Here is a 24474-nt window from a genome sequence, read left to right on the forward strand (position 1 = left end):
ACTATGACTAAAAACAAACAGGAAATCAGACTTACATCCTGTGTAAGCGAGACCTGAATGAGGCACTGTTTATAGTACTCCATTCTGCAAAGATCTGTGCTAAAGTGTCTACAACCTATAATCAAGCTGTTGGGCTAGGAGGTGAAAGGCAATAGAACCAGTCAAGAACAGAACCATCTGATATGAAGCATAGCCAGGTTTATATTTATAAAACTACCACTACTTTAGTTCAGTGTATGAACTATATTGTATATATTTGTGCAATGGTAGCCTAGTAAATGTTTGTTCTCTGCCTCAATGTAAACATAAAAAAGATGCTTAGGGAGTCCTTTCAAACTCTACACAGAATTTACTCAATAGCAGACTAAAGTTACATCTGGTCTAAGTTTCATATTTATGCACACAAGTGCAGGTATTCACAATTGGATGCAAAACTCAGAATATATTTATAGGGCCCTCTTGTGGCTATAAATGAGAGAACCATAACTTGAACATCAACCGTGTCACATTTCACAGAGATTTGGTACACACAAAAAGAGCTGCTGTAGAAATAGGACAATTTTATTGTTAAGTTGAGACATATTGGGTGGAATGCGGGGGCTTGCATATCCTCCCTCCAAAATAACAGACACAGCGACAAACTTTAAAGAATCAGGGAAGGTTACGACACTTGACCATCTTACAGGCACGTTTCATACCACTGGGCTAGGAGGGACATGTATCTGAGGACCATGGATGAGGTGGTGTGGACAGCGTGCGAGTAAACCAAAGATGATTCTGTAGAGGATCCAATCAAGTAGAGGGGAGTGCAGCACTGGGACTCCATGGCAATCAAAATGGGAGGATTTTAGGAAAGCTAGCTGTGAGGACATCGACACAATAGACTAAGTCAAAGGGATGGGTAGATTGAGTCATATTTAGAATATACGGCTCTAGATTAGTTCAGATCATTTGTACAATGTAATTTAAAGTTATGAGTGGAAAAACAAGGGTGCTTTGGATCCTACACTACTTTGTTGTATAGCAGCATCTTATTCACCCAGGGAAGTTTGTGCTTGGCTAAGATGAATGTAAATCCAGTTGATTAAATAGCTTGTCCTCTCAGAGCAATAAATCCCCAGTATTGTGATTGCTGTGGTGGTTATAATAGTGCTAAAATGTTCCATCCTTCCCATGACATTCCAAACAGCTCTTCCGCTAAATTAACACAATTACAACTTCTTCATATCACAGGACTCTGTCACTGCGCTGAATTTGCCAGACAAAGCAAAGGTAAATACAAAAATCGGTGATGCAGTAAATTGACTTACTATATGTAGTTTACCATAGATCAATCCTAAGGCTCCCTTTTCCCCACACACTGCCCAGACTTCAGAACCTTATCATGGACCTTTCCACACACCCAATCCGCCATTATTTCACCAGTCCATAGTTAGTCGGAGTGGGAGGAGAGTGTGTGAAGGTGGACACCCGTTCCCTCACCCCCTCCATGGCCCATACATTGGCTGGTCACAGGGAGGGGCGGTTAGGTCAGGGTGTGTGGGTCTCACTGGGGCAGCTGGAGGAGTGTGCCCTGGCCGGCAGGCAGGTAGGTGATGTTGCGGGAGCGGGACAGCTGGAAGGCGATGTCCTCGGCAGCCTCCAGCTTACGCAGCTCTACCAGGCCATCTCCAGCCTCCTGCAGGGAGTTAGCAATGAGCAGGGCGGCCTGAGAGTCACCCTCCGCTGAGATGATGGCTGCCTGTTTCTGTTGCTCGGCCTGGGGGAAGTAGAGAAGAAACACTGTTGACTTCTATTCATCCTTTATAAAAAGGTGTGCAAGGTCAGAATCACTTGGTTGTTAAGGGTCACTTCTAGCTTCAAGTGTATTAAATGCATGTTCATCATTCTTATCACCTTAAAGAATAAATCAGTCAATGTCTCAAACAAACCCTTTCATCCTTCTTACCTTCTCCACGACAAACCTGGCCCTCTCGGCCTCCTGCTGAGCCACCTGCTTCATCTCAACAGCCTCTGTGAACTCCTTACCGAACGTCAAGTGTGTCTGTTGAACGAGGAACATGAGGTCTTCAATTAAAAACACAGAACATGTACAAGTAATGACCAGAACCACTGGGTAAAACACTGTTGTTTCCTTACTCATTAGAGCAATGATATGAAACATTAACAATATTTTTCTGCGCTCTCACAAGATATTATAAAATCAAAGGAATTAGTTGTTTTGAGTATTATTCCTTTAAACAGCAGCTCACCAGTGAGACGTCATCCAGGATGAGGCCGAAGGTGTTGGCTCTTTCTGTCAGGTCGTCACTGACCTGCCGAGACACCAACTCTCTCTGGGTGATGAGCTCACCGGCATCAAACCGGGCCTGTGAGGTGCACACAAACACACCCATAAACACAGATGCAAATAAAATAAAAACAGGATAGCATAGACTTCACTGCAACCCAATGCCACTCAGACTCTTTATGACAAGGCCTCAGAGGTAGCAACACAAAAGTCTGTTTTTACCCCCAAACACCAGGGTAAAACCTTAATGGAAATGCAGCATTAGTCTAACACTCACCACCACGGACTTGAGGACCTCTGTGGTGATGGACGGCAGTACCCTCTCGTCGTAGTCCTCTCCGATGCTGGTGAAGATGCGTGGGAGCTGGCTAGTCACTGGCCGGAAGAGGATGCGCAGTGTGATGTTTACATTCTGCAGATCTGTGTGTGTGGGAGAGGGGGGGGGGGTAAAAGCTTTTAGTATGCCAGAGAAAGACTAAGTGTGAAGGCTAATATGCCGTTCCTCGTGACTCATGTTAGTTACCTTTGCTGCCTGTGATGACAGGCACGTTGCGTGGACGAGAACGACAGTCAAAGATGATAGGCTTCTGTACCCAGGGAATGAGGAAGTGGGTTCCCTCGCCAACTACGGCATCTTGCACTCCCCGGAACCTGTCAAATATAACTGCCCGATGACCTGCGTCAACTGAAACATTAAGAAATATTAGGCCAATTCAGGTTGGTAGTGTTGTGGTATTCACAACTTATGTCATTCCTAATTTCTAGTATTGCGGCAGGTGGCCTAGTGGTTAGATCGTTGGACTAGTAACCGGAAGGTTGCAAGATCAAATCCCCGAGCTGACAAGGTAAAAATCTGTCCTTATGCCACTGAACAAGGCAGTTATAAACAAATTATTTTCAATGAATAAGACTTTGTGGGTTAACTGACTTGCCTAGTTAAATAAAGGTTCAAATAAAATCAAAACCCAGGTGTTTCCATGATATCAAGATCAACTGATCCATTTACAGAGCTCAATGTCTCACCATTGAAGAGGGCGGAGTTCACAACACCTCCACCAACGGCGAGGGCCAGCCCCAACTTCCCGATGGATTCAAATAGTTTCGCCATGTCTGCGGCCCTGAAAGAAAATGTATTTAAGATTATAGCTCTTAATCATATTATTGAGTATGTGGTGGTATAATATATCTGCATGTAGGTAAGTAACCACTAAAGCTATCCAGAGCTCGGAGTTATTCTATTCTTACGTGATGGCCTTGGTCTGTCAATGATGCCAACGCTACATTAGCTAGCCAAGCAAGCAGACTTCGCAACAAAAACGACTAGGACTATTTAACTAGCTATGTGAATTGAAACATGACAAGCAATGTCACACCTGGACCTGTCATGCCAAACGACAGTATTTGTTACCCTGATCTAGAGCTATCATGACAATCTGTAGCCACATGCTCAGGCAGCGACATGAATTTGCAAATCGGTCGCTCGTGTCATTGTTACTCAATGCGTACCTTCCCGGTTTACGGAATAATTACACATAACTAGTCACACAGCAATATCTGACTATTAGGGAGCTTTGTTAATTATATGTTGATACATGTGTATATAGTCAGAACTACATTACCACTCACCTACTGTTTTGTCAGTTATGTCTATGACCTCCAACAGAGCCAACGTTAGAACGCATGAATTCTTTTTCTACAAAGCATGCGCGTCAACTTGTAACAAACTCCTCTCTGATTGGATAAGTAGTGCTCCGGGACTTGTTTATCGATTCAATTCATTGGCTAGTGAGAATGTCGCTGAGTATTCTGGTTGCTGAAGTTCACCAACTATGATAATAGTAATATTACGATTTAATTAAGCAATAAGGCACAAGGGGGTGTGGTATATGGCCAATATACCACGGCTATTGGATGTTCTTAAACACGACCCAACGCGTAGTGCCTGAATACAGTCCTTAGCCGTGTTATATTGGCCATATACCACAACCCCCGAGGTGCCTTATTGCTATTATAAACTGGTTACCAACGTAATTAGAGCAGTAAAAATACATGTTTTGTCATACTCGTGGTATACTGTCAGCCAATCAGCATTCAGGGCTCGAACCGCACAGTTTATAATGATAATTATATATTTCTGTCATTTGAACAGGGTTGAATGTAGAGTTTCTAACCCCGAGGGGCCACATCGCAAGACTTGCGGAAGACTTGCGAAACAGACCATGCAGACCGGGCCAAGGTTTGAGAAGTCAATGAGAGAAGTGAACAATTATTCGTTAGTTGTTAATTTTCTCTAAATGTAAGCGCAGCTCAGCGGGAGACAACCCGTTAGACCCGATGATGTGCTTCTGCGCATGAGTTAGGTAGCCATTGTCGCCATGACATCACCTACAAGTGTCATCGGGGATTTCTACTGGAGAAGCAGTTTCAGCCTATCGTCATGTCTGTGGTAGAATGAATCATCTCTTTGGCGAGAATAATGTCTAGGCAGATGTTTGACTGTTTCTTCTTATTTTTTCAAATTTTGAGAGGTTAGTGAGAAATATTGTGAAAATAAAGTTGAACTTACTGTTGAACTTACTTCAGTGGCTAGACACACACACAAGATTTGGCATGGGTCCCCAGATCCTCAAAAAGTTCTACAGCTGCACCACTGAGAGCATCCTGACCGGTTGCATCACCGCCGCCTAGTATGGCAACTGCTTGGCATCTGACCATAAGGCGCTACAGAGGGTAGTGCGTACAGCCCGGTACAACACTGGGGCCAAGCTTCCTGACATCCAGGACCTATTTATTTTATTAGTATTTATTTCACCTTTATTTAACCAGGTAGGCAAGTTGAGAACAAGTTCTCATTTACAACTGCGACCTGGCCAAGATAAAGCAAAGCAGTTCGACACATATAACAACACAGAGTTACACATGGAGTAAAACAAACATACAGTCAATAATACAATATAAACAAGTCTATATACAATGTGAGCAAATGAGGTGAGAAGGGAGGTAAAGGCAAAAAAGGCCATGGTGGCAAAGTAAATACAATATAGCAAGTAAAACACTGGAATGGTAGTTTTGCAATGGAAGAATGTGCAAGGTAGAAATAAAAATAATGGGGTGCAAAGGAGCAAAATTTATTAATTAATTAAATACAGTTGGGAAAGAGGTAGTTGTTTGGGCTAAATTATAGGTGGGCTATGTACAGGTGCAGTAATCTCTGAGCTGCTCTGACAGTTGGTGCTTAAAGCTAGTGAGGGAGATAAGTGTTTCCAGTTTCAGAGATTTTTGTAGTTCGTTCCAGTCATTGGCAGCAGAGAACTGGAAGGAGAGGCGGCCAAAGAAAGAATTGGTTTTGGGGGTGACTAGAGAGATATACCTGCTGGAGCGTGTGCTACAGGTGGGAGATGCTATGGTGACCAGCGAGCTGAGATAAGGGGGGACCTTACCTAGCAGGGTCTTGTAGATGACATGGAGCCAGTGGGTTTGGCGACGAGTATGAAGCGAGGGCCAGCCAACGAGAGCGTACAGGTCGCAATGGTGGGTAGTATATGGGGCTTTGATGACAAAACGGAGTGTACTGTGATAGACTGCATCCAATTTGTTGAGTAGGGTATTGGAGGCTATTTTGTGAATGACATCGCCAAAGTCGAGGATTGGTAGGATGGTCAGTTTTACAAGGGTATGTTTGGCAGCATTGAGTGAAGGATGCTTTGTTGCGAAATAGGAAGCCAATTCTAGATTTAACTTTGGATTGGAGATGTTTGATATGGGTCTGGAAGGAGAGTTTACAGTCTAACCAGACACCTAAGTATTTGTAGTTGTCCACGTATTCTAAGTCAGAGCCGTCCAGAGTAGTGATGTTGGACAGGCGGGTAGGTGCAGGTAGCGATCGGTTGAAGAGCATGCATTTAGTTTTACTTATATTTAAGAGCAATTGGAGGCCACGGAAGGAGAGTTGTATGGCATTGAAGCTTGCCTGCAGGGTTGTTAACACAGTGTCCAAAGAAGGGCCAGAAGTATACAGAATGGTGTCGTCTGCGTAGAGGTGGATCAGAGACTCACCAGCAGCAAGAGCGACCTCATTGATGTATATAGAGAAGAGAGTCGGTCCAAGAATTGAACCCTGTGGCACCCCCATAGAGACTGCCAGAGGTCCGGACAGCAGACCCTCCGATTTGACACACTGAACTCTATCAGAGAAGTAGTTGGTGAACCAGGCGAGGCAATCATTTGAGAAACCAAGGCTGTCGAGTCTGCCGATGAGGATGTGGTGATTGTCAGAGTCGAAAGCCTTGGCCAGATCAATGAATACGGCTGCACAGTAATGTTTCTTATCGATGGCGGTTAAGATATCATTTAGGACCTTGAGTGTGGCTGAGGTGCACCCATGACCAGCTCTGAAACCAGATTGCATAGCAGAGAAGGTATGGTGAGATTCGAAATGGTCGGTAATCTGTTTGTTGACTTGGCTTTCGAAGACCTTAGAAAGGCATGCTAGGATAGATATAGGTCTGTAGCAGTTTGGGTCAAGAGTGTCCCCCCCTTTGAAGAGGGGGATGACCGCAGCTGCTTTCCAATCTTTGGGAATCTCAGACGACACGAAAGAGAGGTTGAACAGGCTAGTAATAGGGGTGGCAACAATTTCGGCAGATAATTTTAGAAAGAAAGGGTCCAGATTGTCTACCTATATACTAGGCGGTGTCAGAGGAAGGCACAAAAAATGGTCATTAATTTAGTCACCCTAGTCATAGACTGTTCTTTCTGCTACCGCATGGCAAGCGGTACCGGAGCAGCAAGTCTAGGACCAAAAGGCTCCTTAACAGCTTTTACCCCCCAAGTCATAAGACTGCTGAACAATTAATACAAAGGCCATACTCACTGTTTATTATGTATGCATAGCCATTTTACAAATTGGCTATGCACACACACACACATTGACACCCTGTATATAGCCTCGTTATTGTTATGTAATTTTTTTTACTTTAGTTTATTTAGTAAATAGTCAACTCTATCTCTTGAACTGCATTATTGGTTAAGGGCTCGTAAGTACGCATTTCACGGTAAGGTCTACACCCGTTGTATTCGGCGCATGTGACAAATACAATTTGATTTGTACAACTAACCTTGTGGGGACACACAATTCAGTTCCATTCACAATTCTAACCCTAACCCTGTAACCTTACCCTTTTAATTTTTAATTGTACCTTTATTTAACTAGGCAAGTCAGTTAAGAACAAATGCGTATTTACCATAACGGCTTACCCCCGGCCAAACCTTCCCCTAACCTTAACCCTAAACCTAAAACTAACCCTAGCTCCTAACACACACACACACACACACACACACACACACACACACACACACACACACACACACACACACACACACACACACACACACACACACACACACACACACACACACGCACAATTTGTTGAAAGACAAATGTATTTCATTATTGGCCAATTCTAATCTAGGTCTTCAGTTGACCAATGCACTGATTCATTTTTGGACCTGTGAACCTGGCCTTATGTTCGCCCCCTGGCGTTTGAAATGAAGAACAACAACAATCTTAACCCTCCAGTTCCTACTTCATTTAGTTTCACTTTCCATCCATGTTTGAACAACATGCAAGGGAAGCACGTCCACGTCTTTGGTGCGAGACGAGAGATATGAGAGGCTTCTAAAAAGGTACGGTAAGGATATTTGCGTTGATATCATTGTGGGAAAAAAGGCAATGCCTTGAAGAGCTCTACTTTGAGGTTATTTTAGATTGTGTCTTTGGATTTGTGCACTTCCTTGAAGTTTCATTTTCTCAGTCTCGTCGTCCGCACACTTACCCATTCATTTGATTTTCACAGATGTGACCTGATGGTCAAAGTGATCGTCTCTTTTATAGAGCGGGAAGGGAATGGATAACTATGCGCACACATCTAGCGTTTATTTCTGGAACAGTGGATGAAAGTGATTTGATGCATACTGTGCCTACTCCTGGTCGATTGCTCTTTGTGGACTCCTTTTGAACCTCGAGCAGTCAGTGCGCATGTCATGTGAACAGTTCGCACATCTCTCTTTACAGTATACTATCAACATCAACCGTACCTCAAGCCGTTTCCATAGCATTGACCAACGTTGACACAGCAGTTTAATAAAACGACGTTTATGTTGGTGAAGTTTCCTGGCAACGTCCAGCAGAGGGTGTAATTTGATCAAATATCCAGATAACCCCCCCCCCCCAAAAAAAATATTATGTTGGCCTATTACGTGTCAATGACAAATTTATTGACAATTTACGATCAGTGGTTATTGTTGAAGGGAGACTTGGCTTGGTATACCCACCTATATATTCCTCCTGTATGTCAGTAACCCAGTTTTGCCCAGCAGATGGCGGAGCAGTGCAGGACAGTAAGGGTGAGTGGCCTGCCCACTGATATAAAGGAGGACCGGCTGACAGACAAGCTATACATCTACTTCCTGAGGGCCAGGAATGGAGGAGGGGAAATAGCACATGTCACCATTGTCAAGGCAACACCCGGCTCTGCCCTCATCACCTTTGAGGACATTGGAGGTCAGTAGGTATGCGTGTGTGTGTGTATATATAATGTGTCTGAGGCTCCCGGGAGGGGAGGGCTGGTGGGGTGCGTAGGGGATGGAATGTGAATGAGAAGAGATCAGGAGACTGGAGACGTGATGGTGGTAAATTGACTATTTCACCATAACGTAGAGTCATAAAGTAACTACCGTACATCGTTGCCACTGCGAAGTTCCTTCTCAGTAGATTTCCATCTGGCTCGTTGACCATAGCCACTCTTTTTAAACGTCATTTTGCATCCATCTGCAAATTAACGGTGAAATGCAAAGTCTTATGCTTCGTGTCCTGCCACCATCGATTAGCGGTGGGCTCGGGGGTTGGCAGACATTTCAAGGAGAGGCCAGGGGCAGGAGTGCTTAGTAAGGGTGTTTCTCTGAGATTGATCGAGCTCTTGTACTCTGGTGACCCCGCACAGTGGCAAGGAGCGTGCTTCAACATGGCCGACACATTCTGATGGTGGACGGGAAGAAGTATGAACTCACCTTGAGTGAACCTCACAAAGACCTGAACCCAAATAAGGTACGTTGTTGACACAATATTGGGAGAAAGTGACACATTTTTGATTAGACTTACATGCTCTCCCTCTTTCTCCCCCTCTTTCTCCCCCTCGCTCTCTCTCCCGTTCAGGTCATCTTGAGCATGTCTGTTACTTTGGACTACAGCCAGCTACCTGGAGGAAAGGCAGCATTGACCAGCCTTGACAGGAGTCATGATCTCCAGATCCGCTATAACAACCCAGAGCAGCTCTGCACGTTGCAGGGCCTCTACTCCCAGGTCCAGGCTGCACTGGCCCAAATACTGGGGCTCCCTGGGGTCCTGGTCTCCACAGATACACCCCCAGCTGGGGCCAATGGTGTTCTGGGAGTCTTTACTAGAGGCATTAGGGGCCAAGTGAAAAGGACTCATACCCAGGAGGCAGCAGACCATCACAGGAGAGGTGATGAGCAAAGTGATCGAGGCTCAGGCCCACTTAGGGACTTTACGTCTGGAGGTCAGGGCTGGGAGGGGGAGGGGACAGCCCAGGCAGAGGGGGGTGCTGTGAGTCTGTCTGAGGAAGAGGACCTCTCCCTGATCATGGATGCAGACTTGTTCCACTACCTGCAGTGGCACTGTGGAGGGGAGTACCAGGAGATCCTCACCCATCATGGGGTAGAGGTGGTGGATGTGACTGCTGAGGGGCTGACCACCCTGTTCCTACAGAGAGTACCCGGGGTGGGGGACATGGGGCAGGAGAGTCTGAGTGGGGCTCGTGCGGACCTGAGCCGGCTCTACCAGGAGAACGAGTCCAGGCTCCGGCGAGCCCAGCTGCCCAAGAGTGTCCTCTCTCCCAGCGGAAGCCTGTCCAGGGCCATGGAGGGCCTGCGGGTCAGGCTGCCCAAGCTGCTGCTCAGTGAGGATGACAGGAACATTTACATAGTTGGCAACAGCAGCGATGTGTCCGAAGCCAAACAGGTCCTCCTTCTGGGGGAGACAGAGGAGGCGGTGGAGGATGTAGCCAGCTTGTTACCATCTCCCTCATCCACATCTGGTTCCTCCAAGCCAGGGGAAGAGGAGAGACTCACACCCACTCTCTCCTCCACAGCAGGAACACCCCTGGACGCCAGGGTAGATAAGCTGCTGAAGCAATATGAGACAGAGAGGAGGACCGAGGGGGCCCGAGGGTATAAGTTTGCCCACCGCTTCAAGGCATTAGGGCCGGCTGTGCTAGGGACCAGACCTAGGGACACAGTGATGGTAGGGGACACATCTCCAAGTGTACGACCAGGTTTTGGACCCATGTTAGGCCATGACCTGTTTGGCTCAGACAGAGCAGGGCCAGGTGTTGGGGGACTCTACAGGCAAGGTACACAGGGTAGTGGAGAGGATATCCTGTTCAAGAGAGGTGACCCCCTGTTCACCCCTTCCTCTATGGAGAATGGACTCTTCCTGAGCTCATCACCAACAGACCTTGGGCAGCAGGGTGAGACAGCCCCATTCACCTCAACTCTGAACACCTTGTCAGGGGGCACCACCATCTCAACCTCCGGGTCAGGGTCCACCCTAAAGCGGGCCAGTAGTTTCTCTGGGCGGGCCAGGTCCAAGGTCCAGGACCCAGGACAGAGTGAAGCTGAGAAAGCCACAACCAGAGCCAGGTGGTCCAATAGCTTGGACAGAAGAAATGCCTACAGTGCAGAGCTAACCGTCTCCATGTTGATATGGAATTACATGAAGGAGGCCTACGCCACCCGTATACAGGACATTACCTCTGACCTGCAGATGAGGGAGAGCCAATCAGACAAAAGCAGTGACATCACTGTCATCCTTAGGGGGGCGGAGTCATCTGTGCTGCACACCTGTCAGTTGGAGATGCAGAGGCTGGTTGCCATGGTGAAGACAGACTTCTGTTTGCAGGAGTTGCGTCTGGCTGAGTTAGGCGTGTCTGACCCAGCAGATGAGACTTTAGATGTGTGCTGTGCTGAGGTGAGGCAACGGTTCAAGAAGGTCTCCATCCAGACAATGAGAGATAGTGTGTTTCTGATCGGCCCCAAGCAGCTGTGCTCCCAAGTGGGTGCAGCACTGAGGGAGGTGTTCCCTGGGGAGACTGGCCAGAGGGGGGGACAAGAGGACTTCTCTGTCCCGTCTACCTCCACTTTCAATCAGTCCAGTCCATTTCAGGTGAATGGGGTCCAGAACTCCACACAATTTCAGACCAATAGCCCTCAGTGGATGTCTGAGACTCAGCGAGGGGGAGAGGAGGGGCCTGGTGCCAACAGGAAGAAGAATGACATCCAAAGGAGTGATTCTTCCAAGAGGATGAGGAACAGCGAATCAGAACACAAGAACACAGTTGTTAGCCAATCACCAGCGAGGAAAGACCCTGTCATAAAGGAGAAAGTGGAGAGGGGAGGGACCATGGAGGCAGACGGGAGCAAGACTGACACATTTCTCAGCAATTCAGCGATAGGCAACGGAGGAAGGCCCGGAGCAGTGAATGGTGGCAGTACCAATCAAAACGTGGTCGCGCCCCCAAAAGAAAGCAACATGAGATCCGGAGTGACCCAGAAGGACAACAACAGACAGTTTAGTGGAGCAGAGAACCAGGAAAGGCCCGGGTCAGGGGGAGCTCTGACACGTCACGGCCCGGGAAGGTCTAGTCTGTCTGGGGCACGGACACAGATCTGTGTGTGTGGGGAGAGTGGGGCGTCAGTGACGAGGACAGGGTGTGGGATGACCCTGTGCCCACAGTGCCTTCTCAAAGCCCACGTCCAATGCAGGGTTTGCCCCAAGGCTGAGGTGGCAGTTCCACAGGGCGTCCAGGGTAACATGAGCTACTCTGAGATGCCCTTCAGCCTGCCAGGCCATGGCAGAGACGCCATCGTTAAGATCACCTACTGCATCCCAGATGGCATTCAGGGGGTAAGGGCAGGACTTCTCTACCAGGCTATCTGATGGGCCAATTACTGTTGACATTCTAAATGTGTCATGTCATTCATGTGTTATTTTTTTCAACTGTCAAATGCTCTCTTGGCATTATTAAATCAGCTTATATTCAAATGGTAAGTTTAAGTATCTCTTGTCAGTAATGTCTTGCTTTGCATTTCTAAGTTCTGTCATGTTTAACTCCTAACACTGTCTGTTGGCTATTGCAATCTGGAACACACCCCATTATCTGCCACCTGTCCCTCTCTTGTTGTAGGAGGGCCACCCCTCGCCGGGATCTGCGTTTCGGGGGGGAGTATTTGAGGCCTACCTTCCCCTATGTGAGAGGACGAGAAAGCTCCTACCGCGGCTGGAGAAAGCCTTCAGGCTAGGCCTCACCTTCACTGTGACGGGCAGGGAGCCAGGGGCCAGGGTCAGCTGGGACAGCATCCCCCACAAGACCAGCCTGCAGGGGGGCAAGTCTGGGTGAGTACTGGAGTCACAGTACCCATTAGTGGCTCTCGACTGAAATAGCAACAGTAAAGAGCAGAAAGTCGGGGGTCAATGTTATGTGCTGGCCGTTTTATTACCTAGAGTGTGTCCCAAATGCCATCCTATTCCCTTTATATTGCACTACTTTTGGGAATATGGTGCCATTAAGGATGTAACCTATGTAAGAAAAGCCCTATAGAGCTCTGGTCAAAAGCAGTGCACTATGTAGGATTAGGGTGCCATTTGAGATATACACCATAATGTAATTTTGTGTCCACACAGGAATGGTTATCCAGACTCCACCTATCTGAGTCGCCTGTCTGAAGTACTGAGGGCTCATGGGATTGAGGAGGCCCCTGCCAAGTCTGAAGTCACAAACAAAACCTGACAAGGATAGTCTTTTCTGTGTTTTTACGAAGGTGTTTGTGTCTATCCGGTGTTTCATCTGTTACGCTAATGTCTTTTGCACTGTGTCCCTAGACTCCCTAGAAATCTTGGAACGCTTGTGTGAGTCCATATAGTAATAAGCCAATGAGTTATTTAGGTTCTTAAGAGTTTTATAGTTGTGCTGTTGCTCATGCTTAAATCAGGACCAATTGATTTCCACAGATATTTTATGGATGATAGTGACAGGATATACTGAGAAGTGTTTGAGCTACTATTTTAATTGGACCAATACAAAGTCCTGGCAGCTATTGTTTATTTGATCTGTCCTGTGTTTTGAATCCCTAGAGACTTGACAGTAAATATTCCCGTCTTTATCTTACCGCGACCGCGTACCCGTGCATATCTTTTCTGTACTCCCGCAGCTGACAGCATTCACATTCGTTATGTAAACGCGCTCACAACATGAGCCACGACATATCAAGTAATTGCAGTTCAATATTGTTTCCTCACAGTAAAATCCTAATAACACAAACAAAGCCACAGCTCCGGGGTCAATTCTTTTTTTTTCTTTTCGTTATGCTTTTTTATTAGTCCTGGAAAACATGTAAGGCATATGGTAACATTACACATTGAAGCATTACAAGCTCTAGAGCCGATACTGTGGACAGCATGGCACCACGTACGCAGTGAAACCCAGACAAGCACAGAAGCAGCATCAATTCAAAGGGTTTAAAAAAAACAAAGTGGAGACAACTTAGTAGACGAGTGGAAAACAACACTGTGGACAGAAGGAGAGAAGGAATGACAAAATCAACGTGTAGGTCGACTAGCTGTCTCACAGTAAACCATGTGTGGAATCTGAGCTGTCTGGACGGGAAAGTGACAATGGACCTGTTTTTCCTGAAACTTTCCCGTAGATGGGTTCATGTGCATCTTGTTATGAGGCTGACTTGACAGTGCCAGATGAGGGAAGAGGAGGGGGTATGGGTGCAGTGAGGAGAGGCGAGGGGGGGCAGGAGCGGGTATAGGTGCAGTGATTTGGCTGCTGTTGGCACCATGATGATGGGGGTGGAAAGGGAAAGGGACTCCCTCTGCACAGAGACACTACTGAACAATACATTGGAAGGAATAGTGAACTATACACACATGCCTTTTTTTCCGGGTCACCTACACACAGATCCTAGTGTACTATACACATCGTAACAAGCTTAGCCAAATGCACCAGACACACAGCATTTCTATAGAGTCGTGGAATGTGTTGGCAGTTGGCACATGGCAACAGTTTTTAGTGATTGCTAATGAAGAGCCAGAGACAGCCAGAAGCGGTTGGGTTGTTTTCTTTTAGGGAAGGGGGGAGGGGGGGGCTGTACGCCTCTGGATGTGGTAATAATCTCCAGACTGGGATTATCTTTCTAACTAGGAATACACTCCACCCAGCACTGCGATTGACATAAGACTGGGAAGGAGAACGATATAGTGTGTGTGTGAGAGAGAAAAACAAAGACAGACAAATGTACTCAAAGGCAGTCATTTCTGATCAAGAGTACAGGAGGCTGTTTGGAATGACCTGTGAGAAACCATGTGAAACAGTGATATTACTGCTGCCAATCAAATGAAACCCTTTTTTTTACTCCCAAGAAACAATCAGCACGTTATCTAGAACAATATAGCTGGGCGCTGTGATGTTTTCCAATGCATGAAATGCCTTAGTTTGTCGAAGGATCATCTCTGGTTTTAGAGCTCTTGCATAAGAATGTGTGTCTGGCTGGAAAAGCAATTCAAGCTGACATACAACGTAGATTCACCAAGCTGGAAAAGCAATCGGGCGCTAGGGGTTGGGAGGAGTGGGTTAGGGCTCAGGCACAGCCAACATCAGATTCATCCTGTCCTCTCTGACTCCCAGTTACACCCCACGCCGTAGCCACTCACTACACCCACCCACCCACCCGTGTGCTGCAGCTGAGTTCATCTAAGAGACCTTTTGGTTCTATTAAACAGGAAGAAAAACATTGAATCAAATGACATATAATCTCTGCACCACATGCCATTGGATGCATGCAATTGAATTCCAGATGTTAATGTGATGTGTGTGTATGGTATGATGAGTGTGTGCGTGGAGAGGGGAGAGGGCGGGGCTTTGGCTAACTGATAATTGACTAGAACCAAAGAGCTCTCGAGGTGCAATAGAGGATAATGGAATGTCTGAGACCAACATGCTGTATGTGAACTGGGATCGGCTTTAGGGCAGATATGTTGCATCTGGAACAGACCTAGAGCTGAGTTTCTATCTGTGCAGCTGTGCCATATGGCCTCGCTATGACATCCCCTACACATCTGCTAACTCACTCTCTCTCATCCCATACAAACCATTTGGAATCAGGCTAAGAGAAACAGGAAACCAGAGTATGGTGGTGTTCACAAAGCTAAACTAGAGAGAGGTGGATGAAAGAAATGCTCCATGCGATTCAATGATTCGCCTGGTCATGTATATTTTTGAAAGAATCAGTTTAAAAAAGATATTTTTATTTTTTGGGGTTGCAATTCTAAGAAGATTTGAGTTTGTTTGCTTTGCTGTGCTGTGCAGCCTAATCGTCCATGCACCTTGTCCATTCACTGTTATGGAGATTATATGGTATGAATGTAAACGCATAGGCCTGTCGACTGATGTGGGATCAGTTTGTTGTAGTAGATGTCTGAGGCCTGATAATACTCTTAACACATTTCGCTGATCTGAGACTAGCACAATGAGGACTTTGGATATGGAGGGAAGTGCCTCTCAACGACATAGTATGTCTGTGTGTGTGTGTGTGTGTTAGGATTGAGGCATGAGAGCAAGACCCCAACCAATCAGAAACAACTAGAACCTTTTGTAAACTGTAGCAAAACTCTATCAGCACCCATAAGCATTTGGGACAGAAATCATACACAGATTGTTTTTGTTTTTCTACAAGGTCATAGGAAAAGTACCCAGAAACATGTTTTCTTCTTCTCCTTTTCATTGAATGCACTGTTGTAGTCAAGGCATTGACAGAGGAGTACATACAGTTTGGCACAAATGGTCAGGCCCAACAGAAAGGCTCATCACATTGAAAAGGAATGTAGTTAGGCAGGTCCCTGCGTAAAGAGTATGAACTTTGAACTTTAAACCCCTTGGAAAACAAAACCAAAAAACATTAAGTCAAACAACAACAAAAAAAGAACCTATTAAGTAAAACATCCTTTTACTGAAGCATTAGCTTCTCACATGGCATTCAGAAAACAAAAGCACCGGTCCACAGGTTCACAGAAGGAGCCCAGCAGATCAGAAAATAACACTTAACCAGAGCCTGAAAGAACACAGTCACTCCCCACACCGGCATGGCACTCACACTCCGTCCCCAGGCCCACTGCTGTCCCCGCTACACCGGGTCGTCACTTTCACAGCCCTGGATGAATGAATGCTTTCATTTGAGCTGCCACCCAGGAGAAGCTGGCAGAGGGTAGAGGAGGAGATGAGTGTTTGTGTTTTGAGTGCATGCAAAAGAGTCACTTCCACTGTACTTCCAGTGAGTTTCAGCAGATACAGTATGGTCTCTTTGAGTGGGGAAGGAGCGGAGCGGATTCAGAGACAGTGGGACTGGAGTGGGACTGCCATGCCTGGAAGTGCATTAAGATCAGCGAACAGAGTGCAAAATACCTATACCAACTGTCCTCTTAACATTGGCCTCGTCAGAGAAGGGGAGGAGAGAGAGAAACAAAGGATTAGAGCTAGACAGCTGTGAAGCAGATAAAGAGCGCAAGGAAGGGGAGGTTGTAATGGGGTTGAGGAGGTGGGAGTCTTTTCTTAACCTGACAAACAAACTGAGGACACACACATCTTCACACAACAATGACTGACACACAACATGAGGGAGGTCACTCATGCTAACACAACAACTTCTTTACAAAGTCACTAGTCACCATCTGAGACTCTTCACAGACAGGCAGGCGGACAGACAAGTGTGTAAAGAGCATGGATTCTCACATATTTCCAAATGGGATAGTAGTGGTGTGTTTTTGAAGTCCGTACTGCAGGACTCCTGCACATAACGGGTTTAGCTTCCGCCCATGGTTTATTATAGACAATTCATCTCTGACGTAAGAATGAATATCAGATTCATTCAATATCATTTAGAGGAGGACGTAAACAAAACCCCACTTTATTGATACAAAGGAGTCGCCTATAATCAACTTCTGAAAACCAGTCTTGCTGTTCTAAATTATGTCCACAAGGGGCAGCAGTGCATTCATATGGGAGAGGCCAACTACTGATTGTGGCCCTAGGTGTGCCACCAGCACACAGACTATATGGGATTTGAATGTCCTCATAGTATACCGATACAAATAGAAATATTTCCAGAGTATAGAAACCTGGATGTTAGCCTGATTTTACTGCTCTGTACTACAGCTTTAATACTAAAGCCGAGGTTTCATTAGACAATTTACTGCTCACTCACACACTCACTCTCGATAGACAGAGAAATAGACCAGAGCGCCATCTCTGACGAGCCTGGTGCCTGTTGCTATGCCGACCACAGAGAGAGAGAGAGATGTAGAGAAAGGAGAAGGGGGAGGGACGGGTGAGAATGCACAGCAGCAGGAGTTTTTTTACCCTTCTAAACTCCCCTGTTCCAGATCAGGGTGAACGACAGGCAAGCGGTCACTATGAAAGGAGTGGAATGTCAGGGGAGGAGTAGGGTCTGATATCAAGGAACTGGGTGGCATTCAACTCTATCTTACTCCGTTCACATGTCTTCGTGTCTCTACACAACACTGCCCCTTTGAACACATCGCCCTGTGTGTGTGTGTGTGTGTTTGTGCGCCTTGTTTGAAGAGAGACAATTTTCTCTCCTAATTGACACTGTGCACTGCTTGCCAACAGTTGGTTCATTAGAAACATCAGTGACTATAGAGCACCAAAACTAAGCCCTAATTTCTCCCTCCCTATTTAATACTGGACCAAATGGCTCATTAATTCTCTGTCTGGAGCTTCATCCTGTCACACGCTATTGTCTGGTCTCTAGTGCGTCACCTCTAGGATTATGGGATTTGTAGTGTGGGCTCAGCTGTGAGGGCGGAGCTGTGTGATACTAGAAGTGCCCTGGCATTTAAGGGACGTGCCACGAACCTTTCTTTATATACTTAAATAAAAGGTGGGTCGTGGTGATTGACAGGGGAGTTCTGTAACCACTGGCTTTGGAGTCAAGCATCACACAGCCATGCAAACATCTCCAGGCGAGCTGACAGCCAATCACAGACAAGCAAACACTGACTGACTCATGCACAGTGACATAACAAAACACTGGACCGTATGTGAGATGGTTGGTGGGTGTGGTTCTGTCTGTCTGTCTGTCTGTCTGTGGGTTTATACAATAGGAATAGGGGGAGGGGTAACTCAATAGAGGGAGAGGGGAGGAAGAAGAGGTGACAGGTGGAAGTCAGGGCAGGGCAATTTAGCATAGTGGGAGTCGACATGGAGAGGGACGGAGGGAGGAGGGGCACTGTGTGAGTTGGAACGGGTCGAATTATCGTTGTCAAGGCAACAGTGATGCACCCCAGGCCTGGGAATTACACCCACACTGTCCCTCTGTGTGTCTCTCTCTCGGATTCGCTCTCTCTGGGGTCTCAACAGGCAACACCTTCAGACTGTTATGACATGAGTCAAAGGAGAGTTTATCGTAGTGGTCATTTTCCCATGGTGGCGAGGTGAGGGCGGGAGCTGTTCTGTGAGCCCGGCTATCATTAAGGTGCCTTGGGATGAGGGAGCGTGAGGGATTCAGAAATAAGGTGACCCTTGCTTGAGTGGGGGAGGAGAGAGAGGGGAGGAGGGGGAGGGGTGGGTAAAGGCCCAGGCCTGAGTATTCGTTGTCAGAGTGGACTGGGAAGGGGTCTGAGAGATGATGGTAGGGATGACAGATTGACTGCTGTGCAATGTGTCTATAAAGCCCACCCCCATCCCCCGCTCTCCCAACTCCAATCCACACACACACCACACCTCCCTTTCCCTCCCCCACCACATTTCCCCTGCCCTGTCACCCCCTCCCAAACCAAACCCCTGCTCCCAGGACAAGAGCTCCCCTATGGTCTGCCTGCCTGACTATCCATCCATCCATCAATCCTTCACTCTCACTTCTCTTCTTTCTTGGGCTCCTCCTTCTTCTCCTCTTTCTTCTCCTCGTTTTTCTCCTCGTTTTTCTCCTCCTTCTTAGGCTCTTCCTTCTTCTTCTCTTCTTTCTTGTCCTCCTTCTTGGAGTCATCCTTCTTCTTGTCGTCTTTCTTCTTGTCCTCCTTCTTCTTGTCCTCCTTCTTCTCCTCTTTCTTAGGCTCCTCTTTCTTCTCCTCCTCTGGCATAGGCTCGGTGATGAGGATCACCTTGCCGATGTTGTTTCTCTCCTGCATTCTCCGCATGGCATCGCCCACCTGGATAGAGAAGCAGAGGCAGAGAGAGAGATATGAATGAATGATGGACAGTGGGAGAGGGGGAGGGAGAGTAGATATCCATCTACAATCATGTGTCCAGGACTGTTGGTTTGTCTTTCACACAAATATGCACACATAACCACATAAACCCCCCCCCCCCCACACACACACACACACACACACACACTAAATTGCTCTCCAAACCCATAGAAGACGATGATGCCAGGCACCGCAAGCATAATTTGCCCAGTCTATCACTCCTTAAAACATAAACTACAGGCATGTATCAGAACGTAGGAGAGTGAGGTTTGTACAAACTTTAGTGGGAGGATGTATTAATAACTGAGAGAGAGGGAGAAAGATGGAGAGGGAGAGGTGGTGTAAACATGAGCCTGAGTCAGTGCTTGACAGACAGAAAGCAAGAGCAAAAGCCAGAAAAACTGGTGGAATTATGAATCATTATTCTGTGTTTAAAAATTCTAATGCATTGCTAAATTCTACATTTATTTTCATTTGAAAGAACTTCAGTTTAAAACTGTCTATGTCGTCCGCGTATGTTTAATTAAACCACAGGATAGATAACATGTAGGGGTCTCATTGAGAGCTGGACAATGTATTGATCATGTCACATTACCATCATTGACTGACTGGTTTCTAGGTGCCTGTCACAGTGTCACGTCAGAGGCCGGTCCCCAGGGTTGTGCCACAGCCAGGATTGATTGACCCATAGGCTTCTTCCTGTCCTGCCTACCTGTCAATCATAGTGACAAAGGGGCAGATCCTAGACAGGCCAGTCCCACCCTATACCGACCGCTTGGCTCTGCCTAATGTCTGCGTCTGTCTCTCCATCAGAGGAGGCTGGTGAGAGGAGCTATAGGAGGACGGGCTCTGTCTAATGGCTGGAATGGAATAAATGGAACATGGAGTGAAACATGGTTTCCATGTGTTTGACGTGTTTGATGCTGTTTCAGTTAATCCATTCCAGCCATTACAATGAGCCCATCCTCCTATAGCTCCTCCTATCAGCCTCCTCTGCCCTCCACCCCTCCCTTCTACCCCCACCCACTCCAGCCCTCGCAGGCAGGCAGACCACCTAACGACCAATGCCACGGCAACAGAGGGCCATCTCCTAGCAACCCAAAGCCTTGTCAAAGCTTGGCCCTGAGATACATACACACACACATACACACACAGGCATGGAAGAGGGGGAGTCATGTTGGAGTTAAGGATGGAGAGGAAGAGAGGGAGGGAGCAACTGGTGATATTCAGATGGACAGAATGCTTAAAGATGCAGTCCGGGATCTTAAGCACTTACAAATTTGTAACATATTGTACGAATTGGAATAAAAGATGGCGCTGAAGAACATGGCTGACGTTTTACATTCTCCCAACCAATTGTGTTACTTTGTCATTTATTTTTGCTTTTGTGTAATTTTTTTAACTTATTGTGTACATAATGTTGCTGCTACCGTCTGTTATGAGCAAAAATAACTTTTGGACATCAGAAAAGCGATTACTCAACGCGGACTGAAAGAAAATGTTTCCTTTAACGAGTCTGATGAGAAGGATATCCTGCTTTCACTGGAACAGGCCCAGATCCACGCCTTTTGAATGAAGAAAAGATGCCGGAAAAGGGGCCGCAGATCGGGCACCCTTCTGAGAATCCGGAGGCGAGCGAGTAAACTCCCACTGCCTTCCATTCTTCTTGCTAACGTGCAATCATTGGAAAATAAAATGTATGACCTACAATTAAGATTATCCTACCAACGGGACATTAAAAACTGTAACATCTTATGTTTCACCGAGACATGGCTGAACAACGATACGGACAGTGTAGAGCTAGCAGGATTTTCCATGCCCCAGCAGAACAGAGACGCTACCTCTGGTAAGACGAGGGGTGGGAGTGTGTGTCTTTTCGTCAATAACAGCGGGTGCGTGATATCTAATATTAAAGAAGTCTCAAGGTATTGCTCGCCTGAGGTAGAGTACCTTATGATAAGCTGTAGACCACACTATCTACCAAGAGAGTTTTCATCTGTATTATTCGTAGCCGTCTACTTACCATCACAAAACAAAGCTGTCACTAAGACAGCTTTCAACCAACTCTACAAGGCCATTTAGCAAAGAAGAAAATGCTCACCCAGAGGCGGCGCTCCTAGTGGCCAGGGACTTGAATGCAGGGAAACTTAAATCAGTTTTAACACATTTTTACCAGCATGTCACATGTGCAACCAGAGAAACAAAAAATCCTAGACCACCTTTACTCCACATACAGAGACGCATACAAAGTTCTCCCCCGCTCTCCATTTGGCAAATCTGACCATAATTATATCCTCCTGATTCCTGCTTACAAGCAAAAACTAAAGCAGGAAGTACCAGTGACTCACTCAATACGGAAGTGGTCAGATGATGTGGATGCTACACTACAGGACTGTTTTGCTAGCACAGACTGGAATATGTTCCGGGAATCATCCAATGGCATTGAGGAATACACCACCTCAGTCATCGACTTCATCAATAACTGCATCGATGATGTCGTCCCCACAGTGACTGTATGTACATGTCCCAACCAGAAGCTATGGATTACAGGCAACATTCGCATCAAGCTAAAGGCTAGAGCTGCCGCCTTCAAGGAGCGGGAGACGAATCCGGACACTTATAAGAAATCCCGCTATGCGCTCAGACGAACCATCAAACAAGCAAAGCATCAATACAGGATTAAGATTAAATCCTACTACACTGGCTATGACGCACTTCGGATGTGGCAAGGCTTGAAAACTATTATGGACTTCAAAGGGAAACCCAGACGCGAGCTGCCCAGTGATGCGAGTCTACCAGACGAGCTAAATGCCTTTTATGCTTGCTTCGAGGCAAGCAACACTGAAGCATGCACGAGAGCACCAGCTGTTCTGGATGACTGTGTGATAACGCTCTCGGTAGCCGATATGAACAAAACCTATAAACAAGTCAACATTCCCTATGCAGCTGGGCCAGACGGATTATGAGGACGTGTACTCAAAGCATGCGCAGACCAACTGTCAAGTGTCTTCACTGACATTTTCAATCTCTCCCTGACCGAGTCTGTAATACCTACATGTTTCAAGCAGACCACCATAGTCCCTGTGCCCAAGGAAGTGAAGGTAACCTGCCAAAATGATTACCGCCCTGTGGCACTCATGTCGGTAGCCATGAAGTGCTTTGAAAGGCTGGTCATGGCTCACATCAACAGCATCCTCCCAGACACCCTAGACCCACTCCAATTTGCATACTGCCCCAACAGATCCACAGATGACGCAATCTGAATCGCACTCTACACTGCCCTTTCTCACCTTGACAAAAGGAACACCTATGTGAGAATGCTGTTCATTGACTAGAGCTCAGCATTTAACACCATTGTGCCCACGAAGATCATCACTAAGCTAAGGACTCTTGGACTAAACACCTCCCTCTGCAACTGGATCCTGGACTTCCTGATGGGCCGCCCCCAGGTGGTAAGAGTAGGCAACAACACATCTGCCACGCTGATCCTTAACACTGGGGCCCCTCAAGGGTGTGTACTTACTTAGTCCCCTCCTGTATTCCCTGTTCACCCATGACTGCGTGGCCAAACACGACTCCAACACCATCATTACGTTTGCTGACGACACAACAGTGATATGCCTGATCACCGACAACGATGAGATCTATAGGGAGGAGGTCAGATAACTGGCAGTGTGGTGCCAGGACAACAACCCCTCCCTCAATGTGAGCAAGACAAAGGAGCTGATCATGGACTACAGGAAAAGGCAGGCTTAACAGGCCCCCATTAACATTGACAGGGCTGTAGTGGAGCGAGAGTTTCATGTTCCTTGGTGTCCACATCACCAACAAACTATCATGGTCCAAACATACCAAGACAGTTGTGAAGAGGGCACGACAAAACCTTTTCCCCCTCAGGAGACTGAAAAGATTTGGCATGGGTCCCCAGATCCTCAAAAGGTTATACAGCTGCACCATCGAGAGCATCCTGACCAGTTGCAGCACCACCTGGTATGGCAACTGCTCGGCATCTGACAGTAAGGCGCTACAGAGGGTAGTGCGAACGGGCCAGTACATCACTGGGGCCAAGCTTCCTGCTGTCCAGGACCTATATAATAGGCGGTTTCAGAGGAAAGCCCATAAAATTGTCAGAGTCTCCAGTCACCGTAGACTGTTTTCTCTGCTATCGCACGGCAAGCGGTACCAGAGCGCCAAGTCTAGGACCAAAAGGCTCCTCAACAGCTTCTACCCCCAAGCCTAAGACTGCTGAACAATTCATAAAATCGCCACCGGACAATTTACATTGACCCCCACCCCTCCCTTTTGTACACTGCTGCTACTCAGTGTTTGTTTGCTACCTATGCATAGTCACTTTGCCCCCACCTACATGTACAGATTACCTCAACTAGCCTGTAACCCCTGCACACTGACTCGGTACCAGTGCCCCCTGTATATAGCTTCGTTATTGTTATTCTTATCGTGTTACTTTTTATTTTAGTCTGCTTGGTAAATATTTTCTTCTTCTTGAATTGCACTGTTGGTTGAGGGCTTGTAAGTAAGCATTTCACGGTAAAGTCTACACTTGAATTCAAATCAAGTTTGATTTGATTTGATTTGATACGAATTGCCCAAAAATGCTATATATGTACAGTGAGGGAAAAAAGTATTTGATCCCCTGCTGATTTTGTATGTTTGCCCACTGATAAAGAAATGATCAGTCTATAATTTTAATGGTAGGTTTATTTGAACAGTGAGAGACAGAATAACAACAAAAAAATCCAGAAAAACGCATGTCAAAAATGTTATAAATTGATTTGCATTTTAATGAGGGAAATAAGTATTTGACCCCTCTGCAAAACATGAC

The 24474-nt window shown here is 46.5% G+C and overlaps 3 protein-coding genes across 5 annotated transcripts in view; 1 reads left to right on the forward strand and 2 right to left on the reverse strand.

The window, feature by feature from the left end:
* Window positions 1–540: 540 nt before the first annotated feature.
* On the reverse strand, window positions 541–4033 carry LOC109893297 (prohibitin). Of its 2 annotated transcripts, none has more exons than XM_020486466.2 (7): window positions 3917–4033; window positions 3314–3408; window positions 2814–2975; window positions 2568–2710; window positions 2253–2369; window positions 1949–2044; window positions 541–1759 (listed from the first exon to the last, which is right to left on the reverse strand). In XM_020486466.2, the coding sequence occupies exons 2-7, from the start codon at window positions 3396–3398 to the stop codon at window positions 1547–1549; spliced, it is 816 nt and encodes a 271-aa protein (XP_020342055.1). In that variant the 5' UTR covers window positions 3399–3408; window positions 3917–4033; the 3' UTR covers window positions 541–1546. The 2 variants fall into 2 exon arrangements, with proteins under 2 accessions (XP_020342055.1, XP_020342056.1); XM_020486467.2 differs by having other exon boundaries at window positions 3921–3982.
* A 3747-nt stretch (window positions 4034–7780) lies between these two features.
* On the forward strand, window positions 7781–14408 carry LOC109893298 (uncharacterized). 2 transcript variants are annotated; one of them, XM_020486468.2, is made up of 6 exons: window positions 7781–7975; window positions 8669–8852; window positions 9292–9395; window positions 9504–12272; window positions 12553–12761; window positions 13050–14408. In XM_020486468.2, exons 2-6 carry the CDS (start codon window positions 8669–8671, stop codon window positions 13153–13155), a joined length of 3372 nt encoding a protein of 1123 aa, XP_020342057.1. In that variant the 5' UTR covers window positions 7781–7975; the 3' UTR covers window positions 13156–14408. The 2 variants fall into 2 exon arrangements, with proteins under 2 accessions (XP_020342057.1, XP_020342060.1); XM_020486471.2 differs by lacking the exon at window positions 7781–7975 and having other exon boundaries at window positions 8749–8860.
* Window positions 14409–14744: 336 nt separating this feature from the next.
* Window positions 14745–24474, reverse strand: part of LOC109893299 (synaptic vesicle membrane protein VAT-1 homolog) — a 45592-nt gene continuing 35862 nt past the window's right edge. Inside the window, exon 7 of the mRNA XM_031827284.1 lies at window positions 14745–19592. Coding sequence (XP_031683144.1) covers window positions 19299–19592 — 294 coding nt within the window. The 3' untranslated portion in view covers window positions 14745–19298. The remainder of the gene's footprint in view (window positions 19593–24474) is intronic.

The sequence above is a fragment of the Oncorhynchus kisutch genome, linkage group LG6 (assembly GCF_002021735.2).
Source record: "Oncorhynchus kisutch isolate 150728-3 linkage group LG6, Okis_V2, whole genome shotgun sequence".
NCBI classification, from domain to species: domain Eukaryota; kingdom Metazoa; phylum Chordata; class Actinopteri; order Salmoniformes; family Salmonidae; genus Oncorhynchus; species Oncorhynchus kisutch.

What these genes read in the sequence shown, in the direction of transcription:
- LOC109893297 (XM_020486466.2), bottom strand. Translation starts at nt 3,398, where the DNA reads ATGGCGAAACTATTTGAATCCATCGGGAAGTTGGGGCTGGCCCTCGCC. An exon ending in GAACTCCGCCCTCTTCAATG is followed by an intron (nt 2,976 to 3,313) that starts GTGAGACATTGA and finishes TTAATGTTTCAG; the next exon opens with TTGACGCAGGTCATCGGGCA. An exon ending in AGGTCCTCAAGTCCGTGGTG is followed by an intron (nt 2,370 to 2,567) that starts GTGAGTGTTAGA and finishes TGCACCTCACAG; the next exon opens with GCCCGGTTTGATGCCGGTGA.
- LOC109893298 (XM_020486468.2), top strand. Translation starts at nt 8,669, where the DNA reads ATGGCGGAGCAGTGCAGGACAGTAAGGGTGAGTGGCCTGCCCACTGAT. An exon ending in AAGACCTGAACCCAAATAAG is followed by an intron (nt 9,396 to 9,503) that starts GTACGTTGTTGA and finishes TCTCCCGTTCAG; the next exon opens with GTCATCTTGAGCATGTCTGT. An exon ending in TCCCAGATGGCATTCAGGGG is followed by an intron (nt 12,273 to 12,552) that starts GTAAGGGCAGGA and finishes CTCTTGTTGTAG; the next exon opens with GAGGGCCACCCCTCGCCGGG.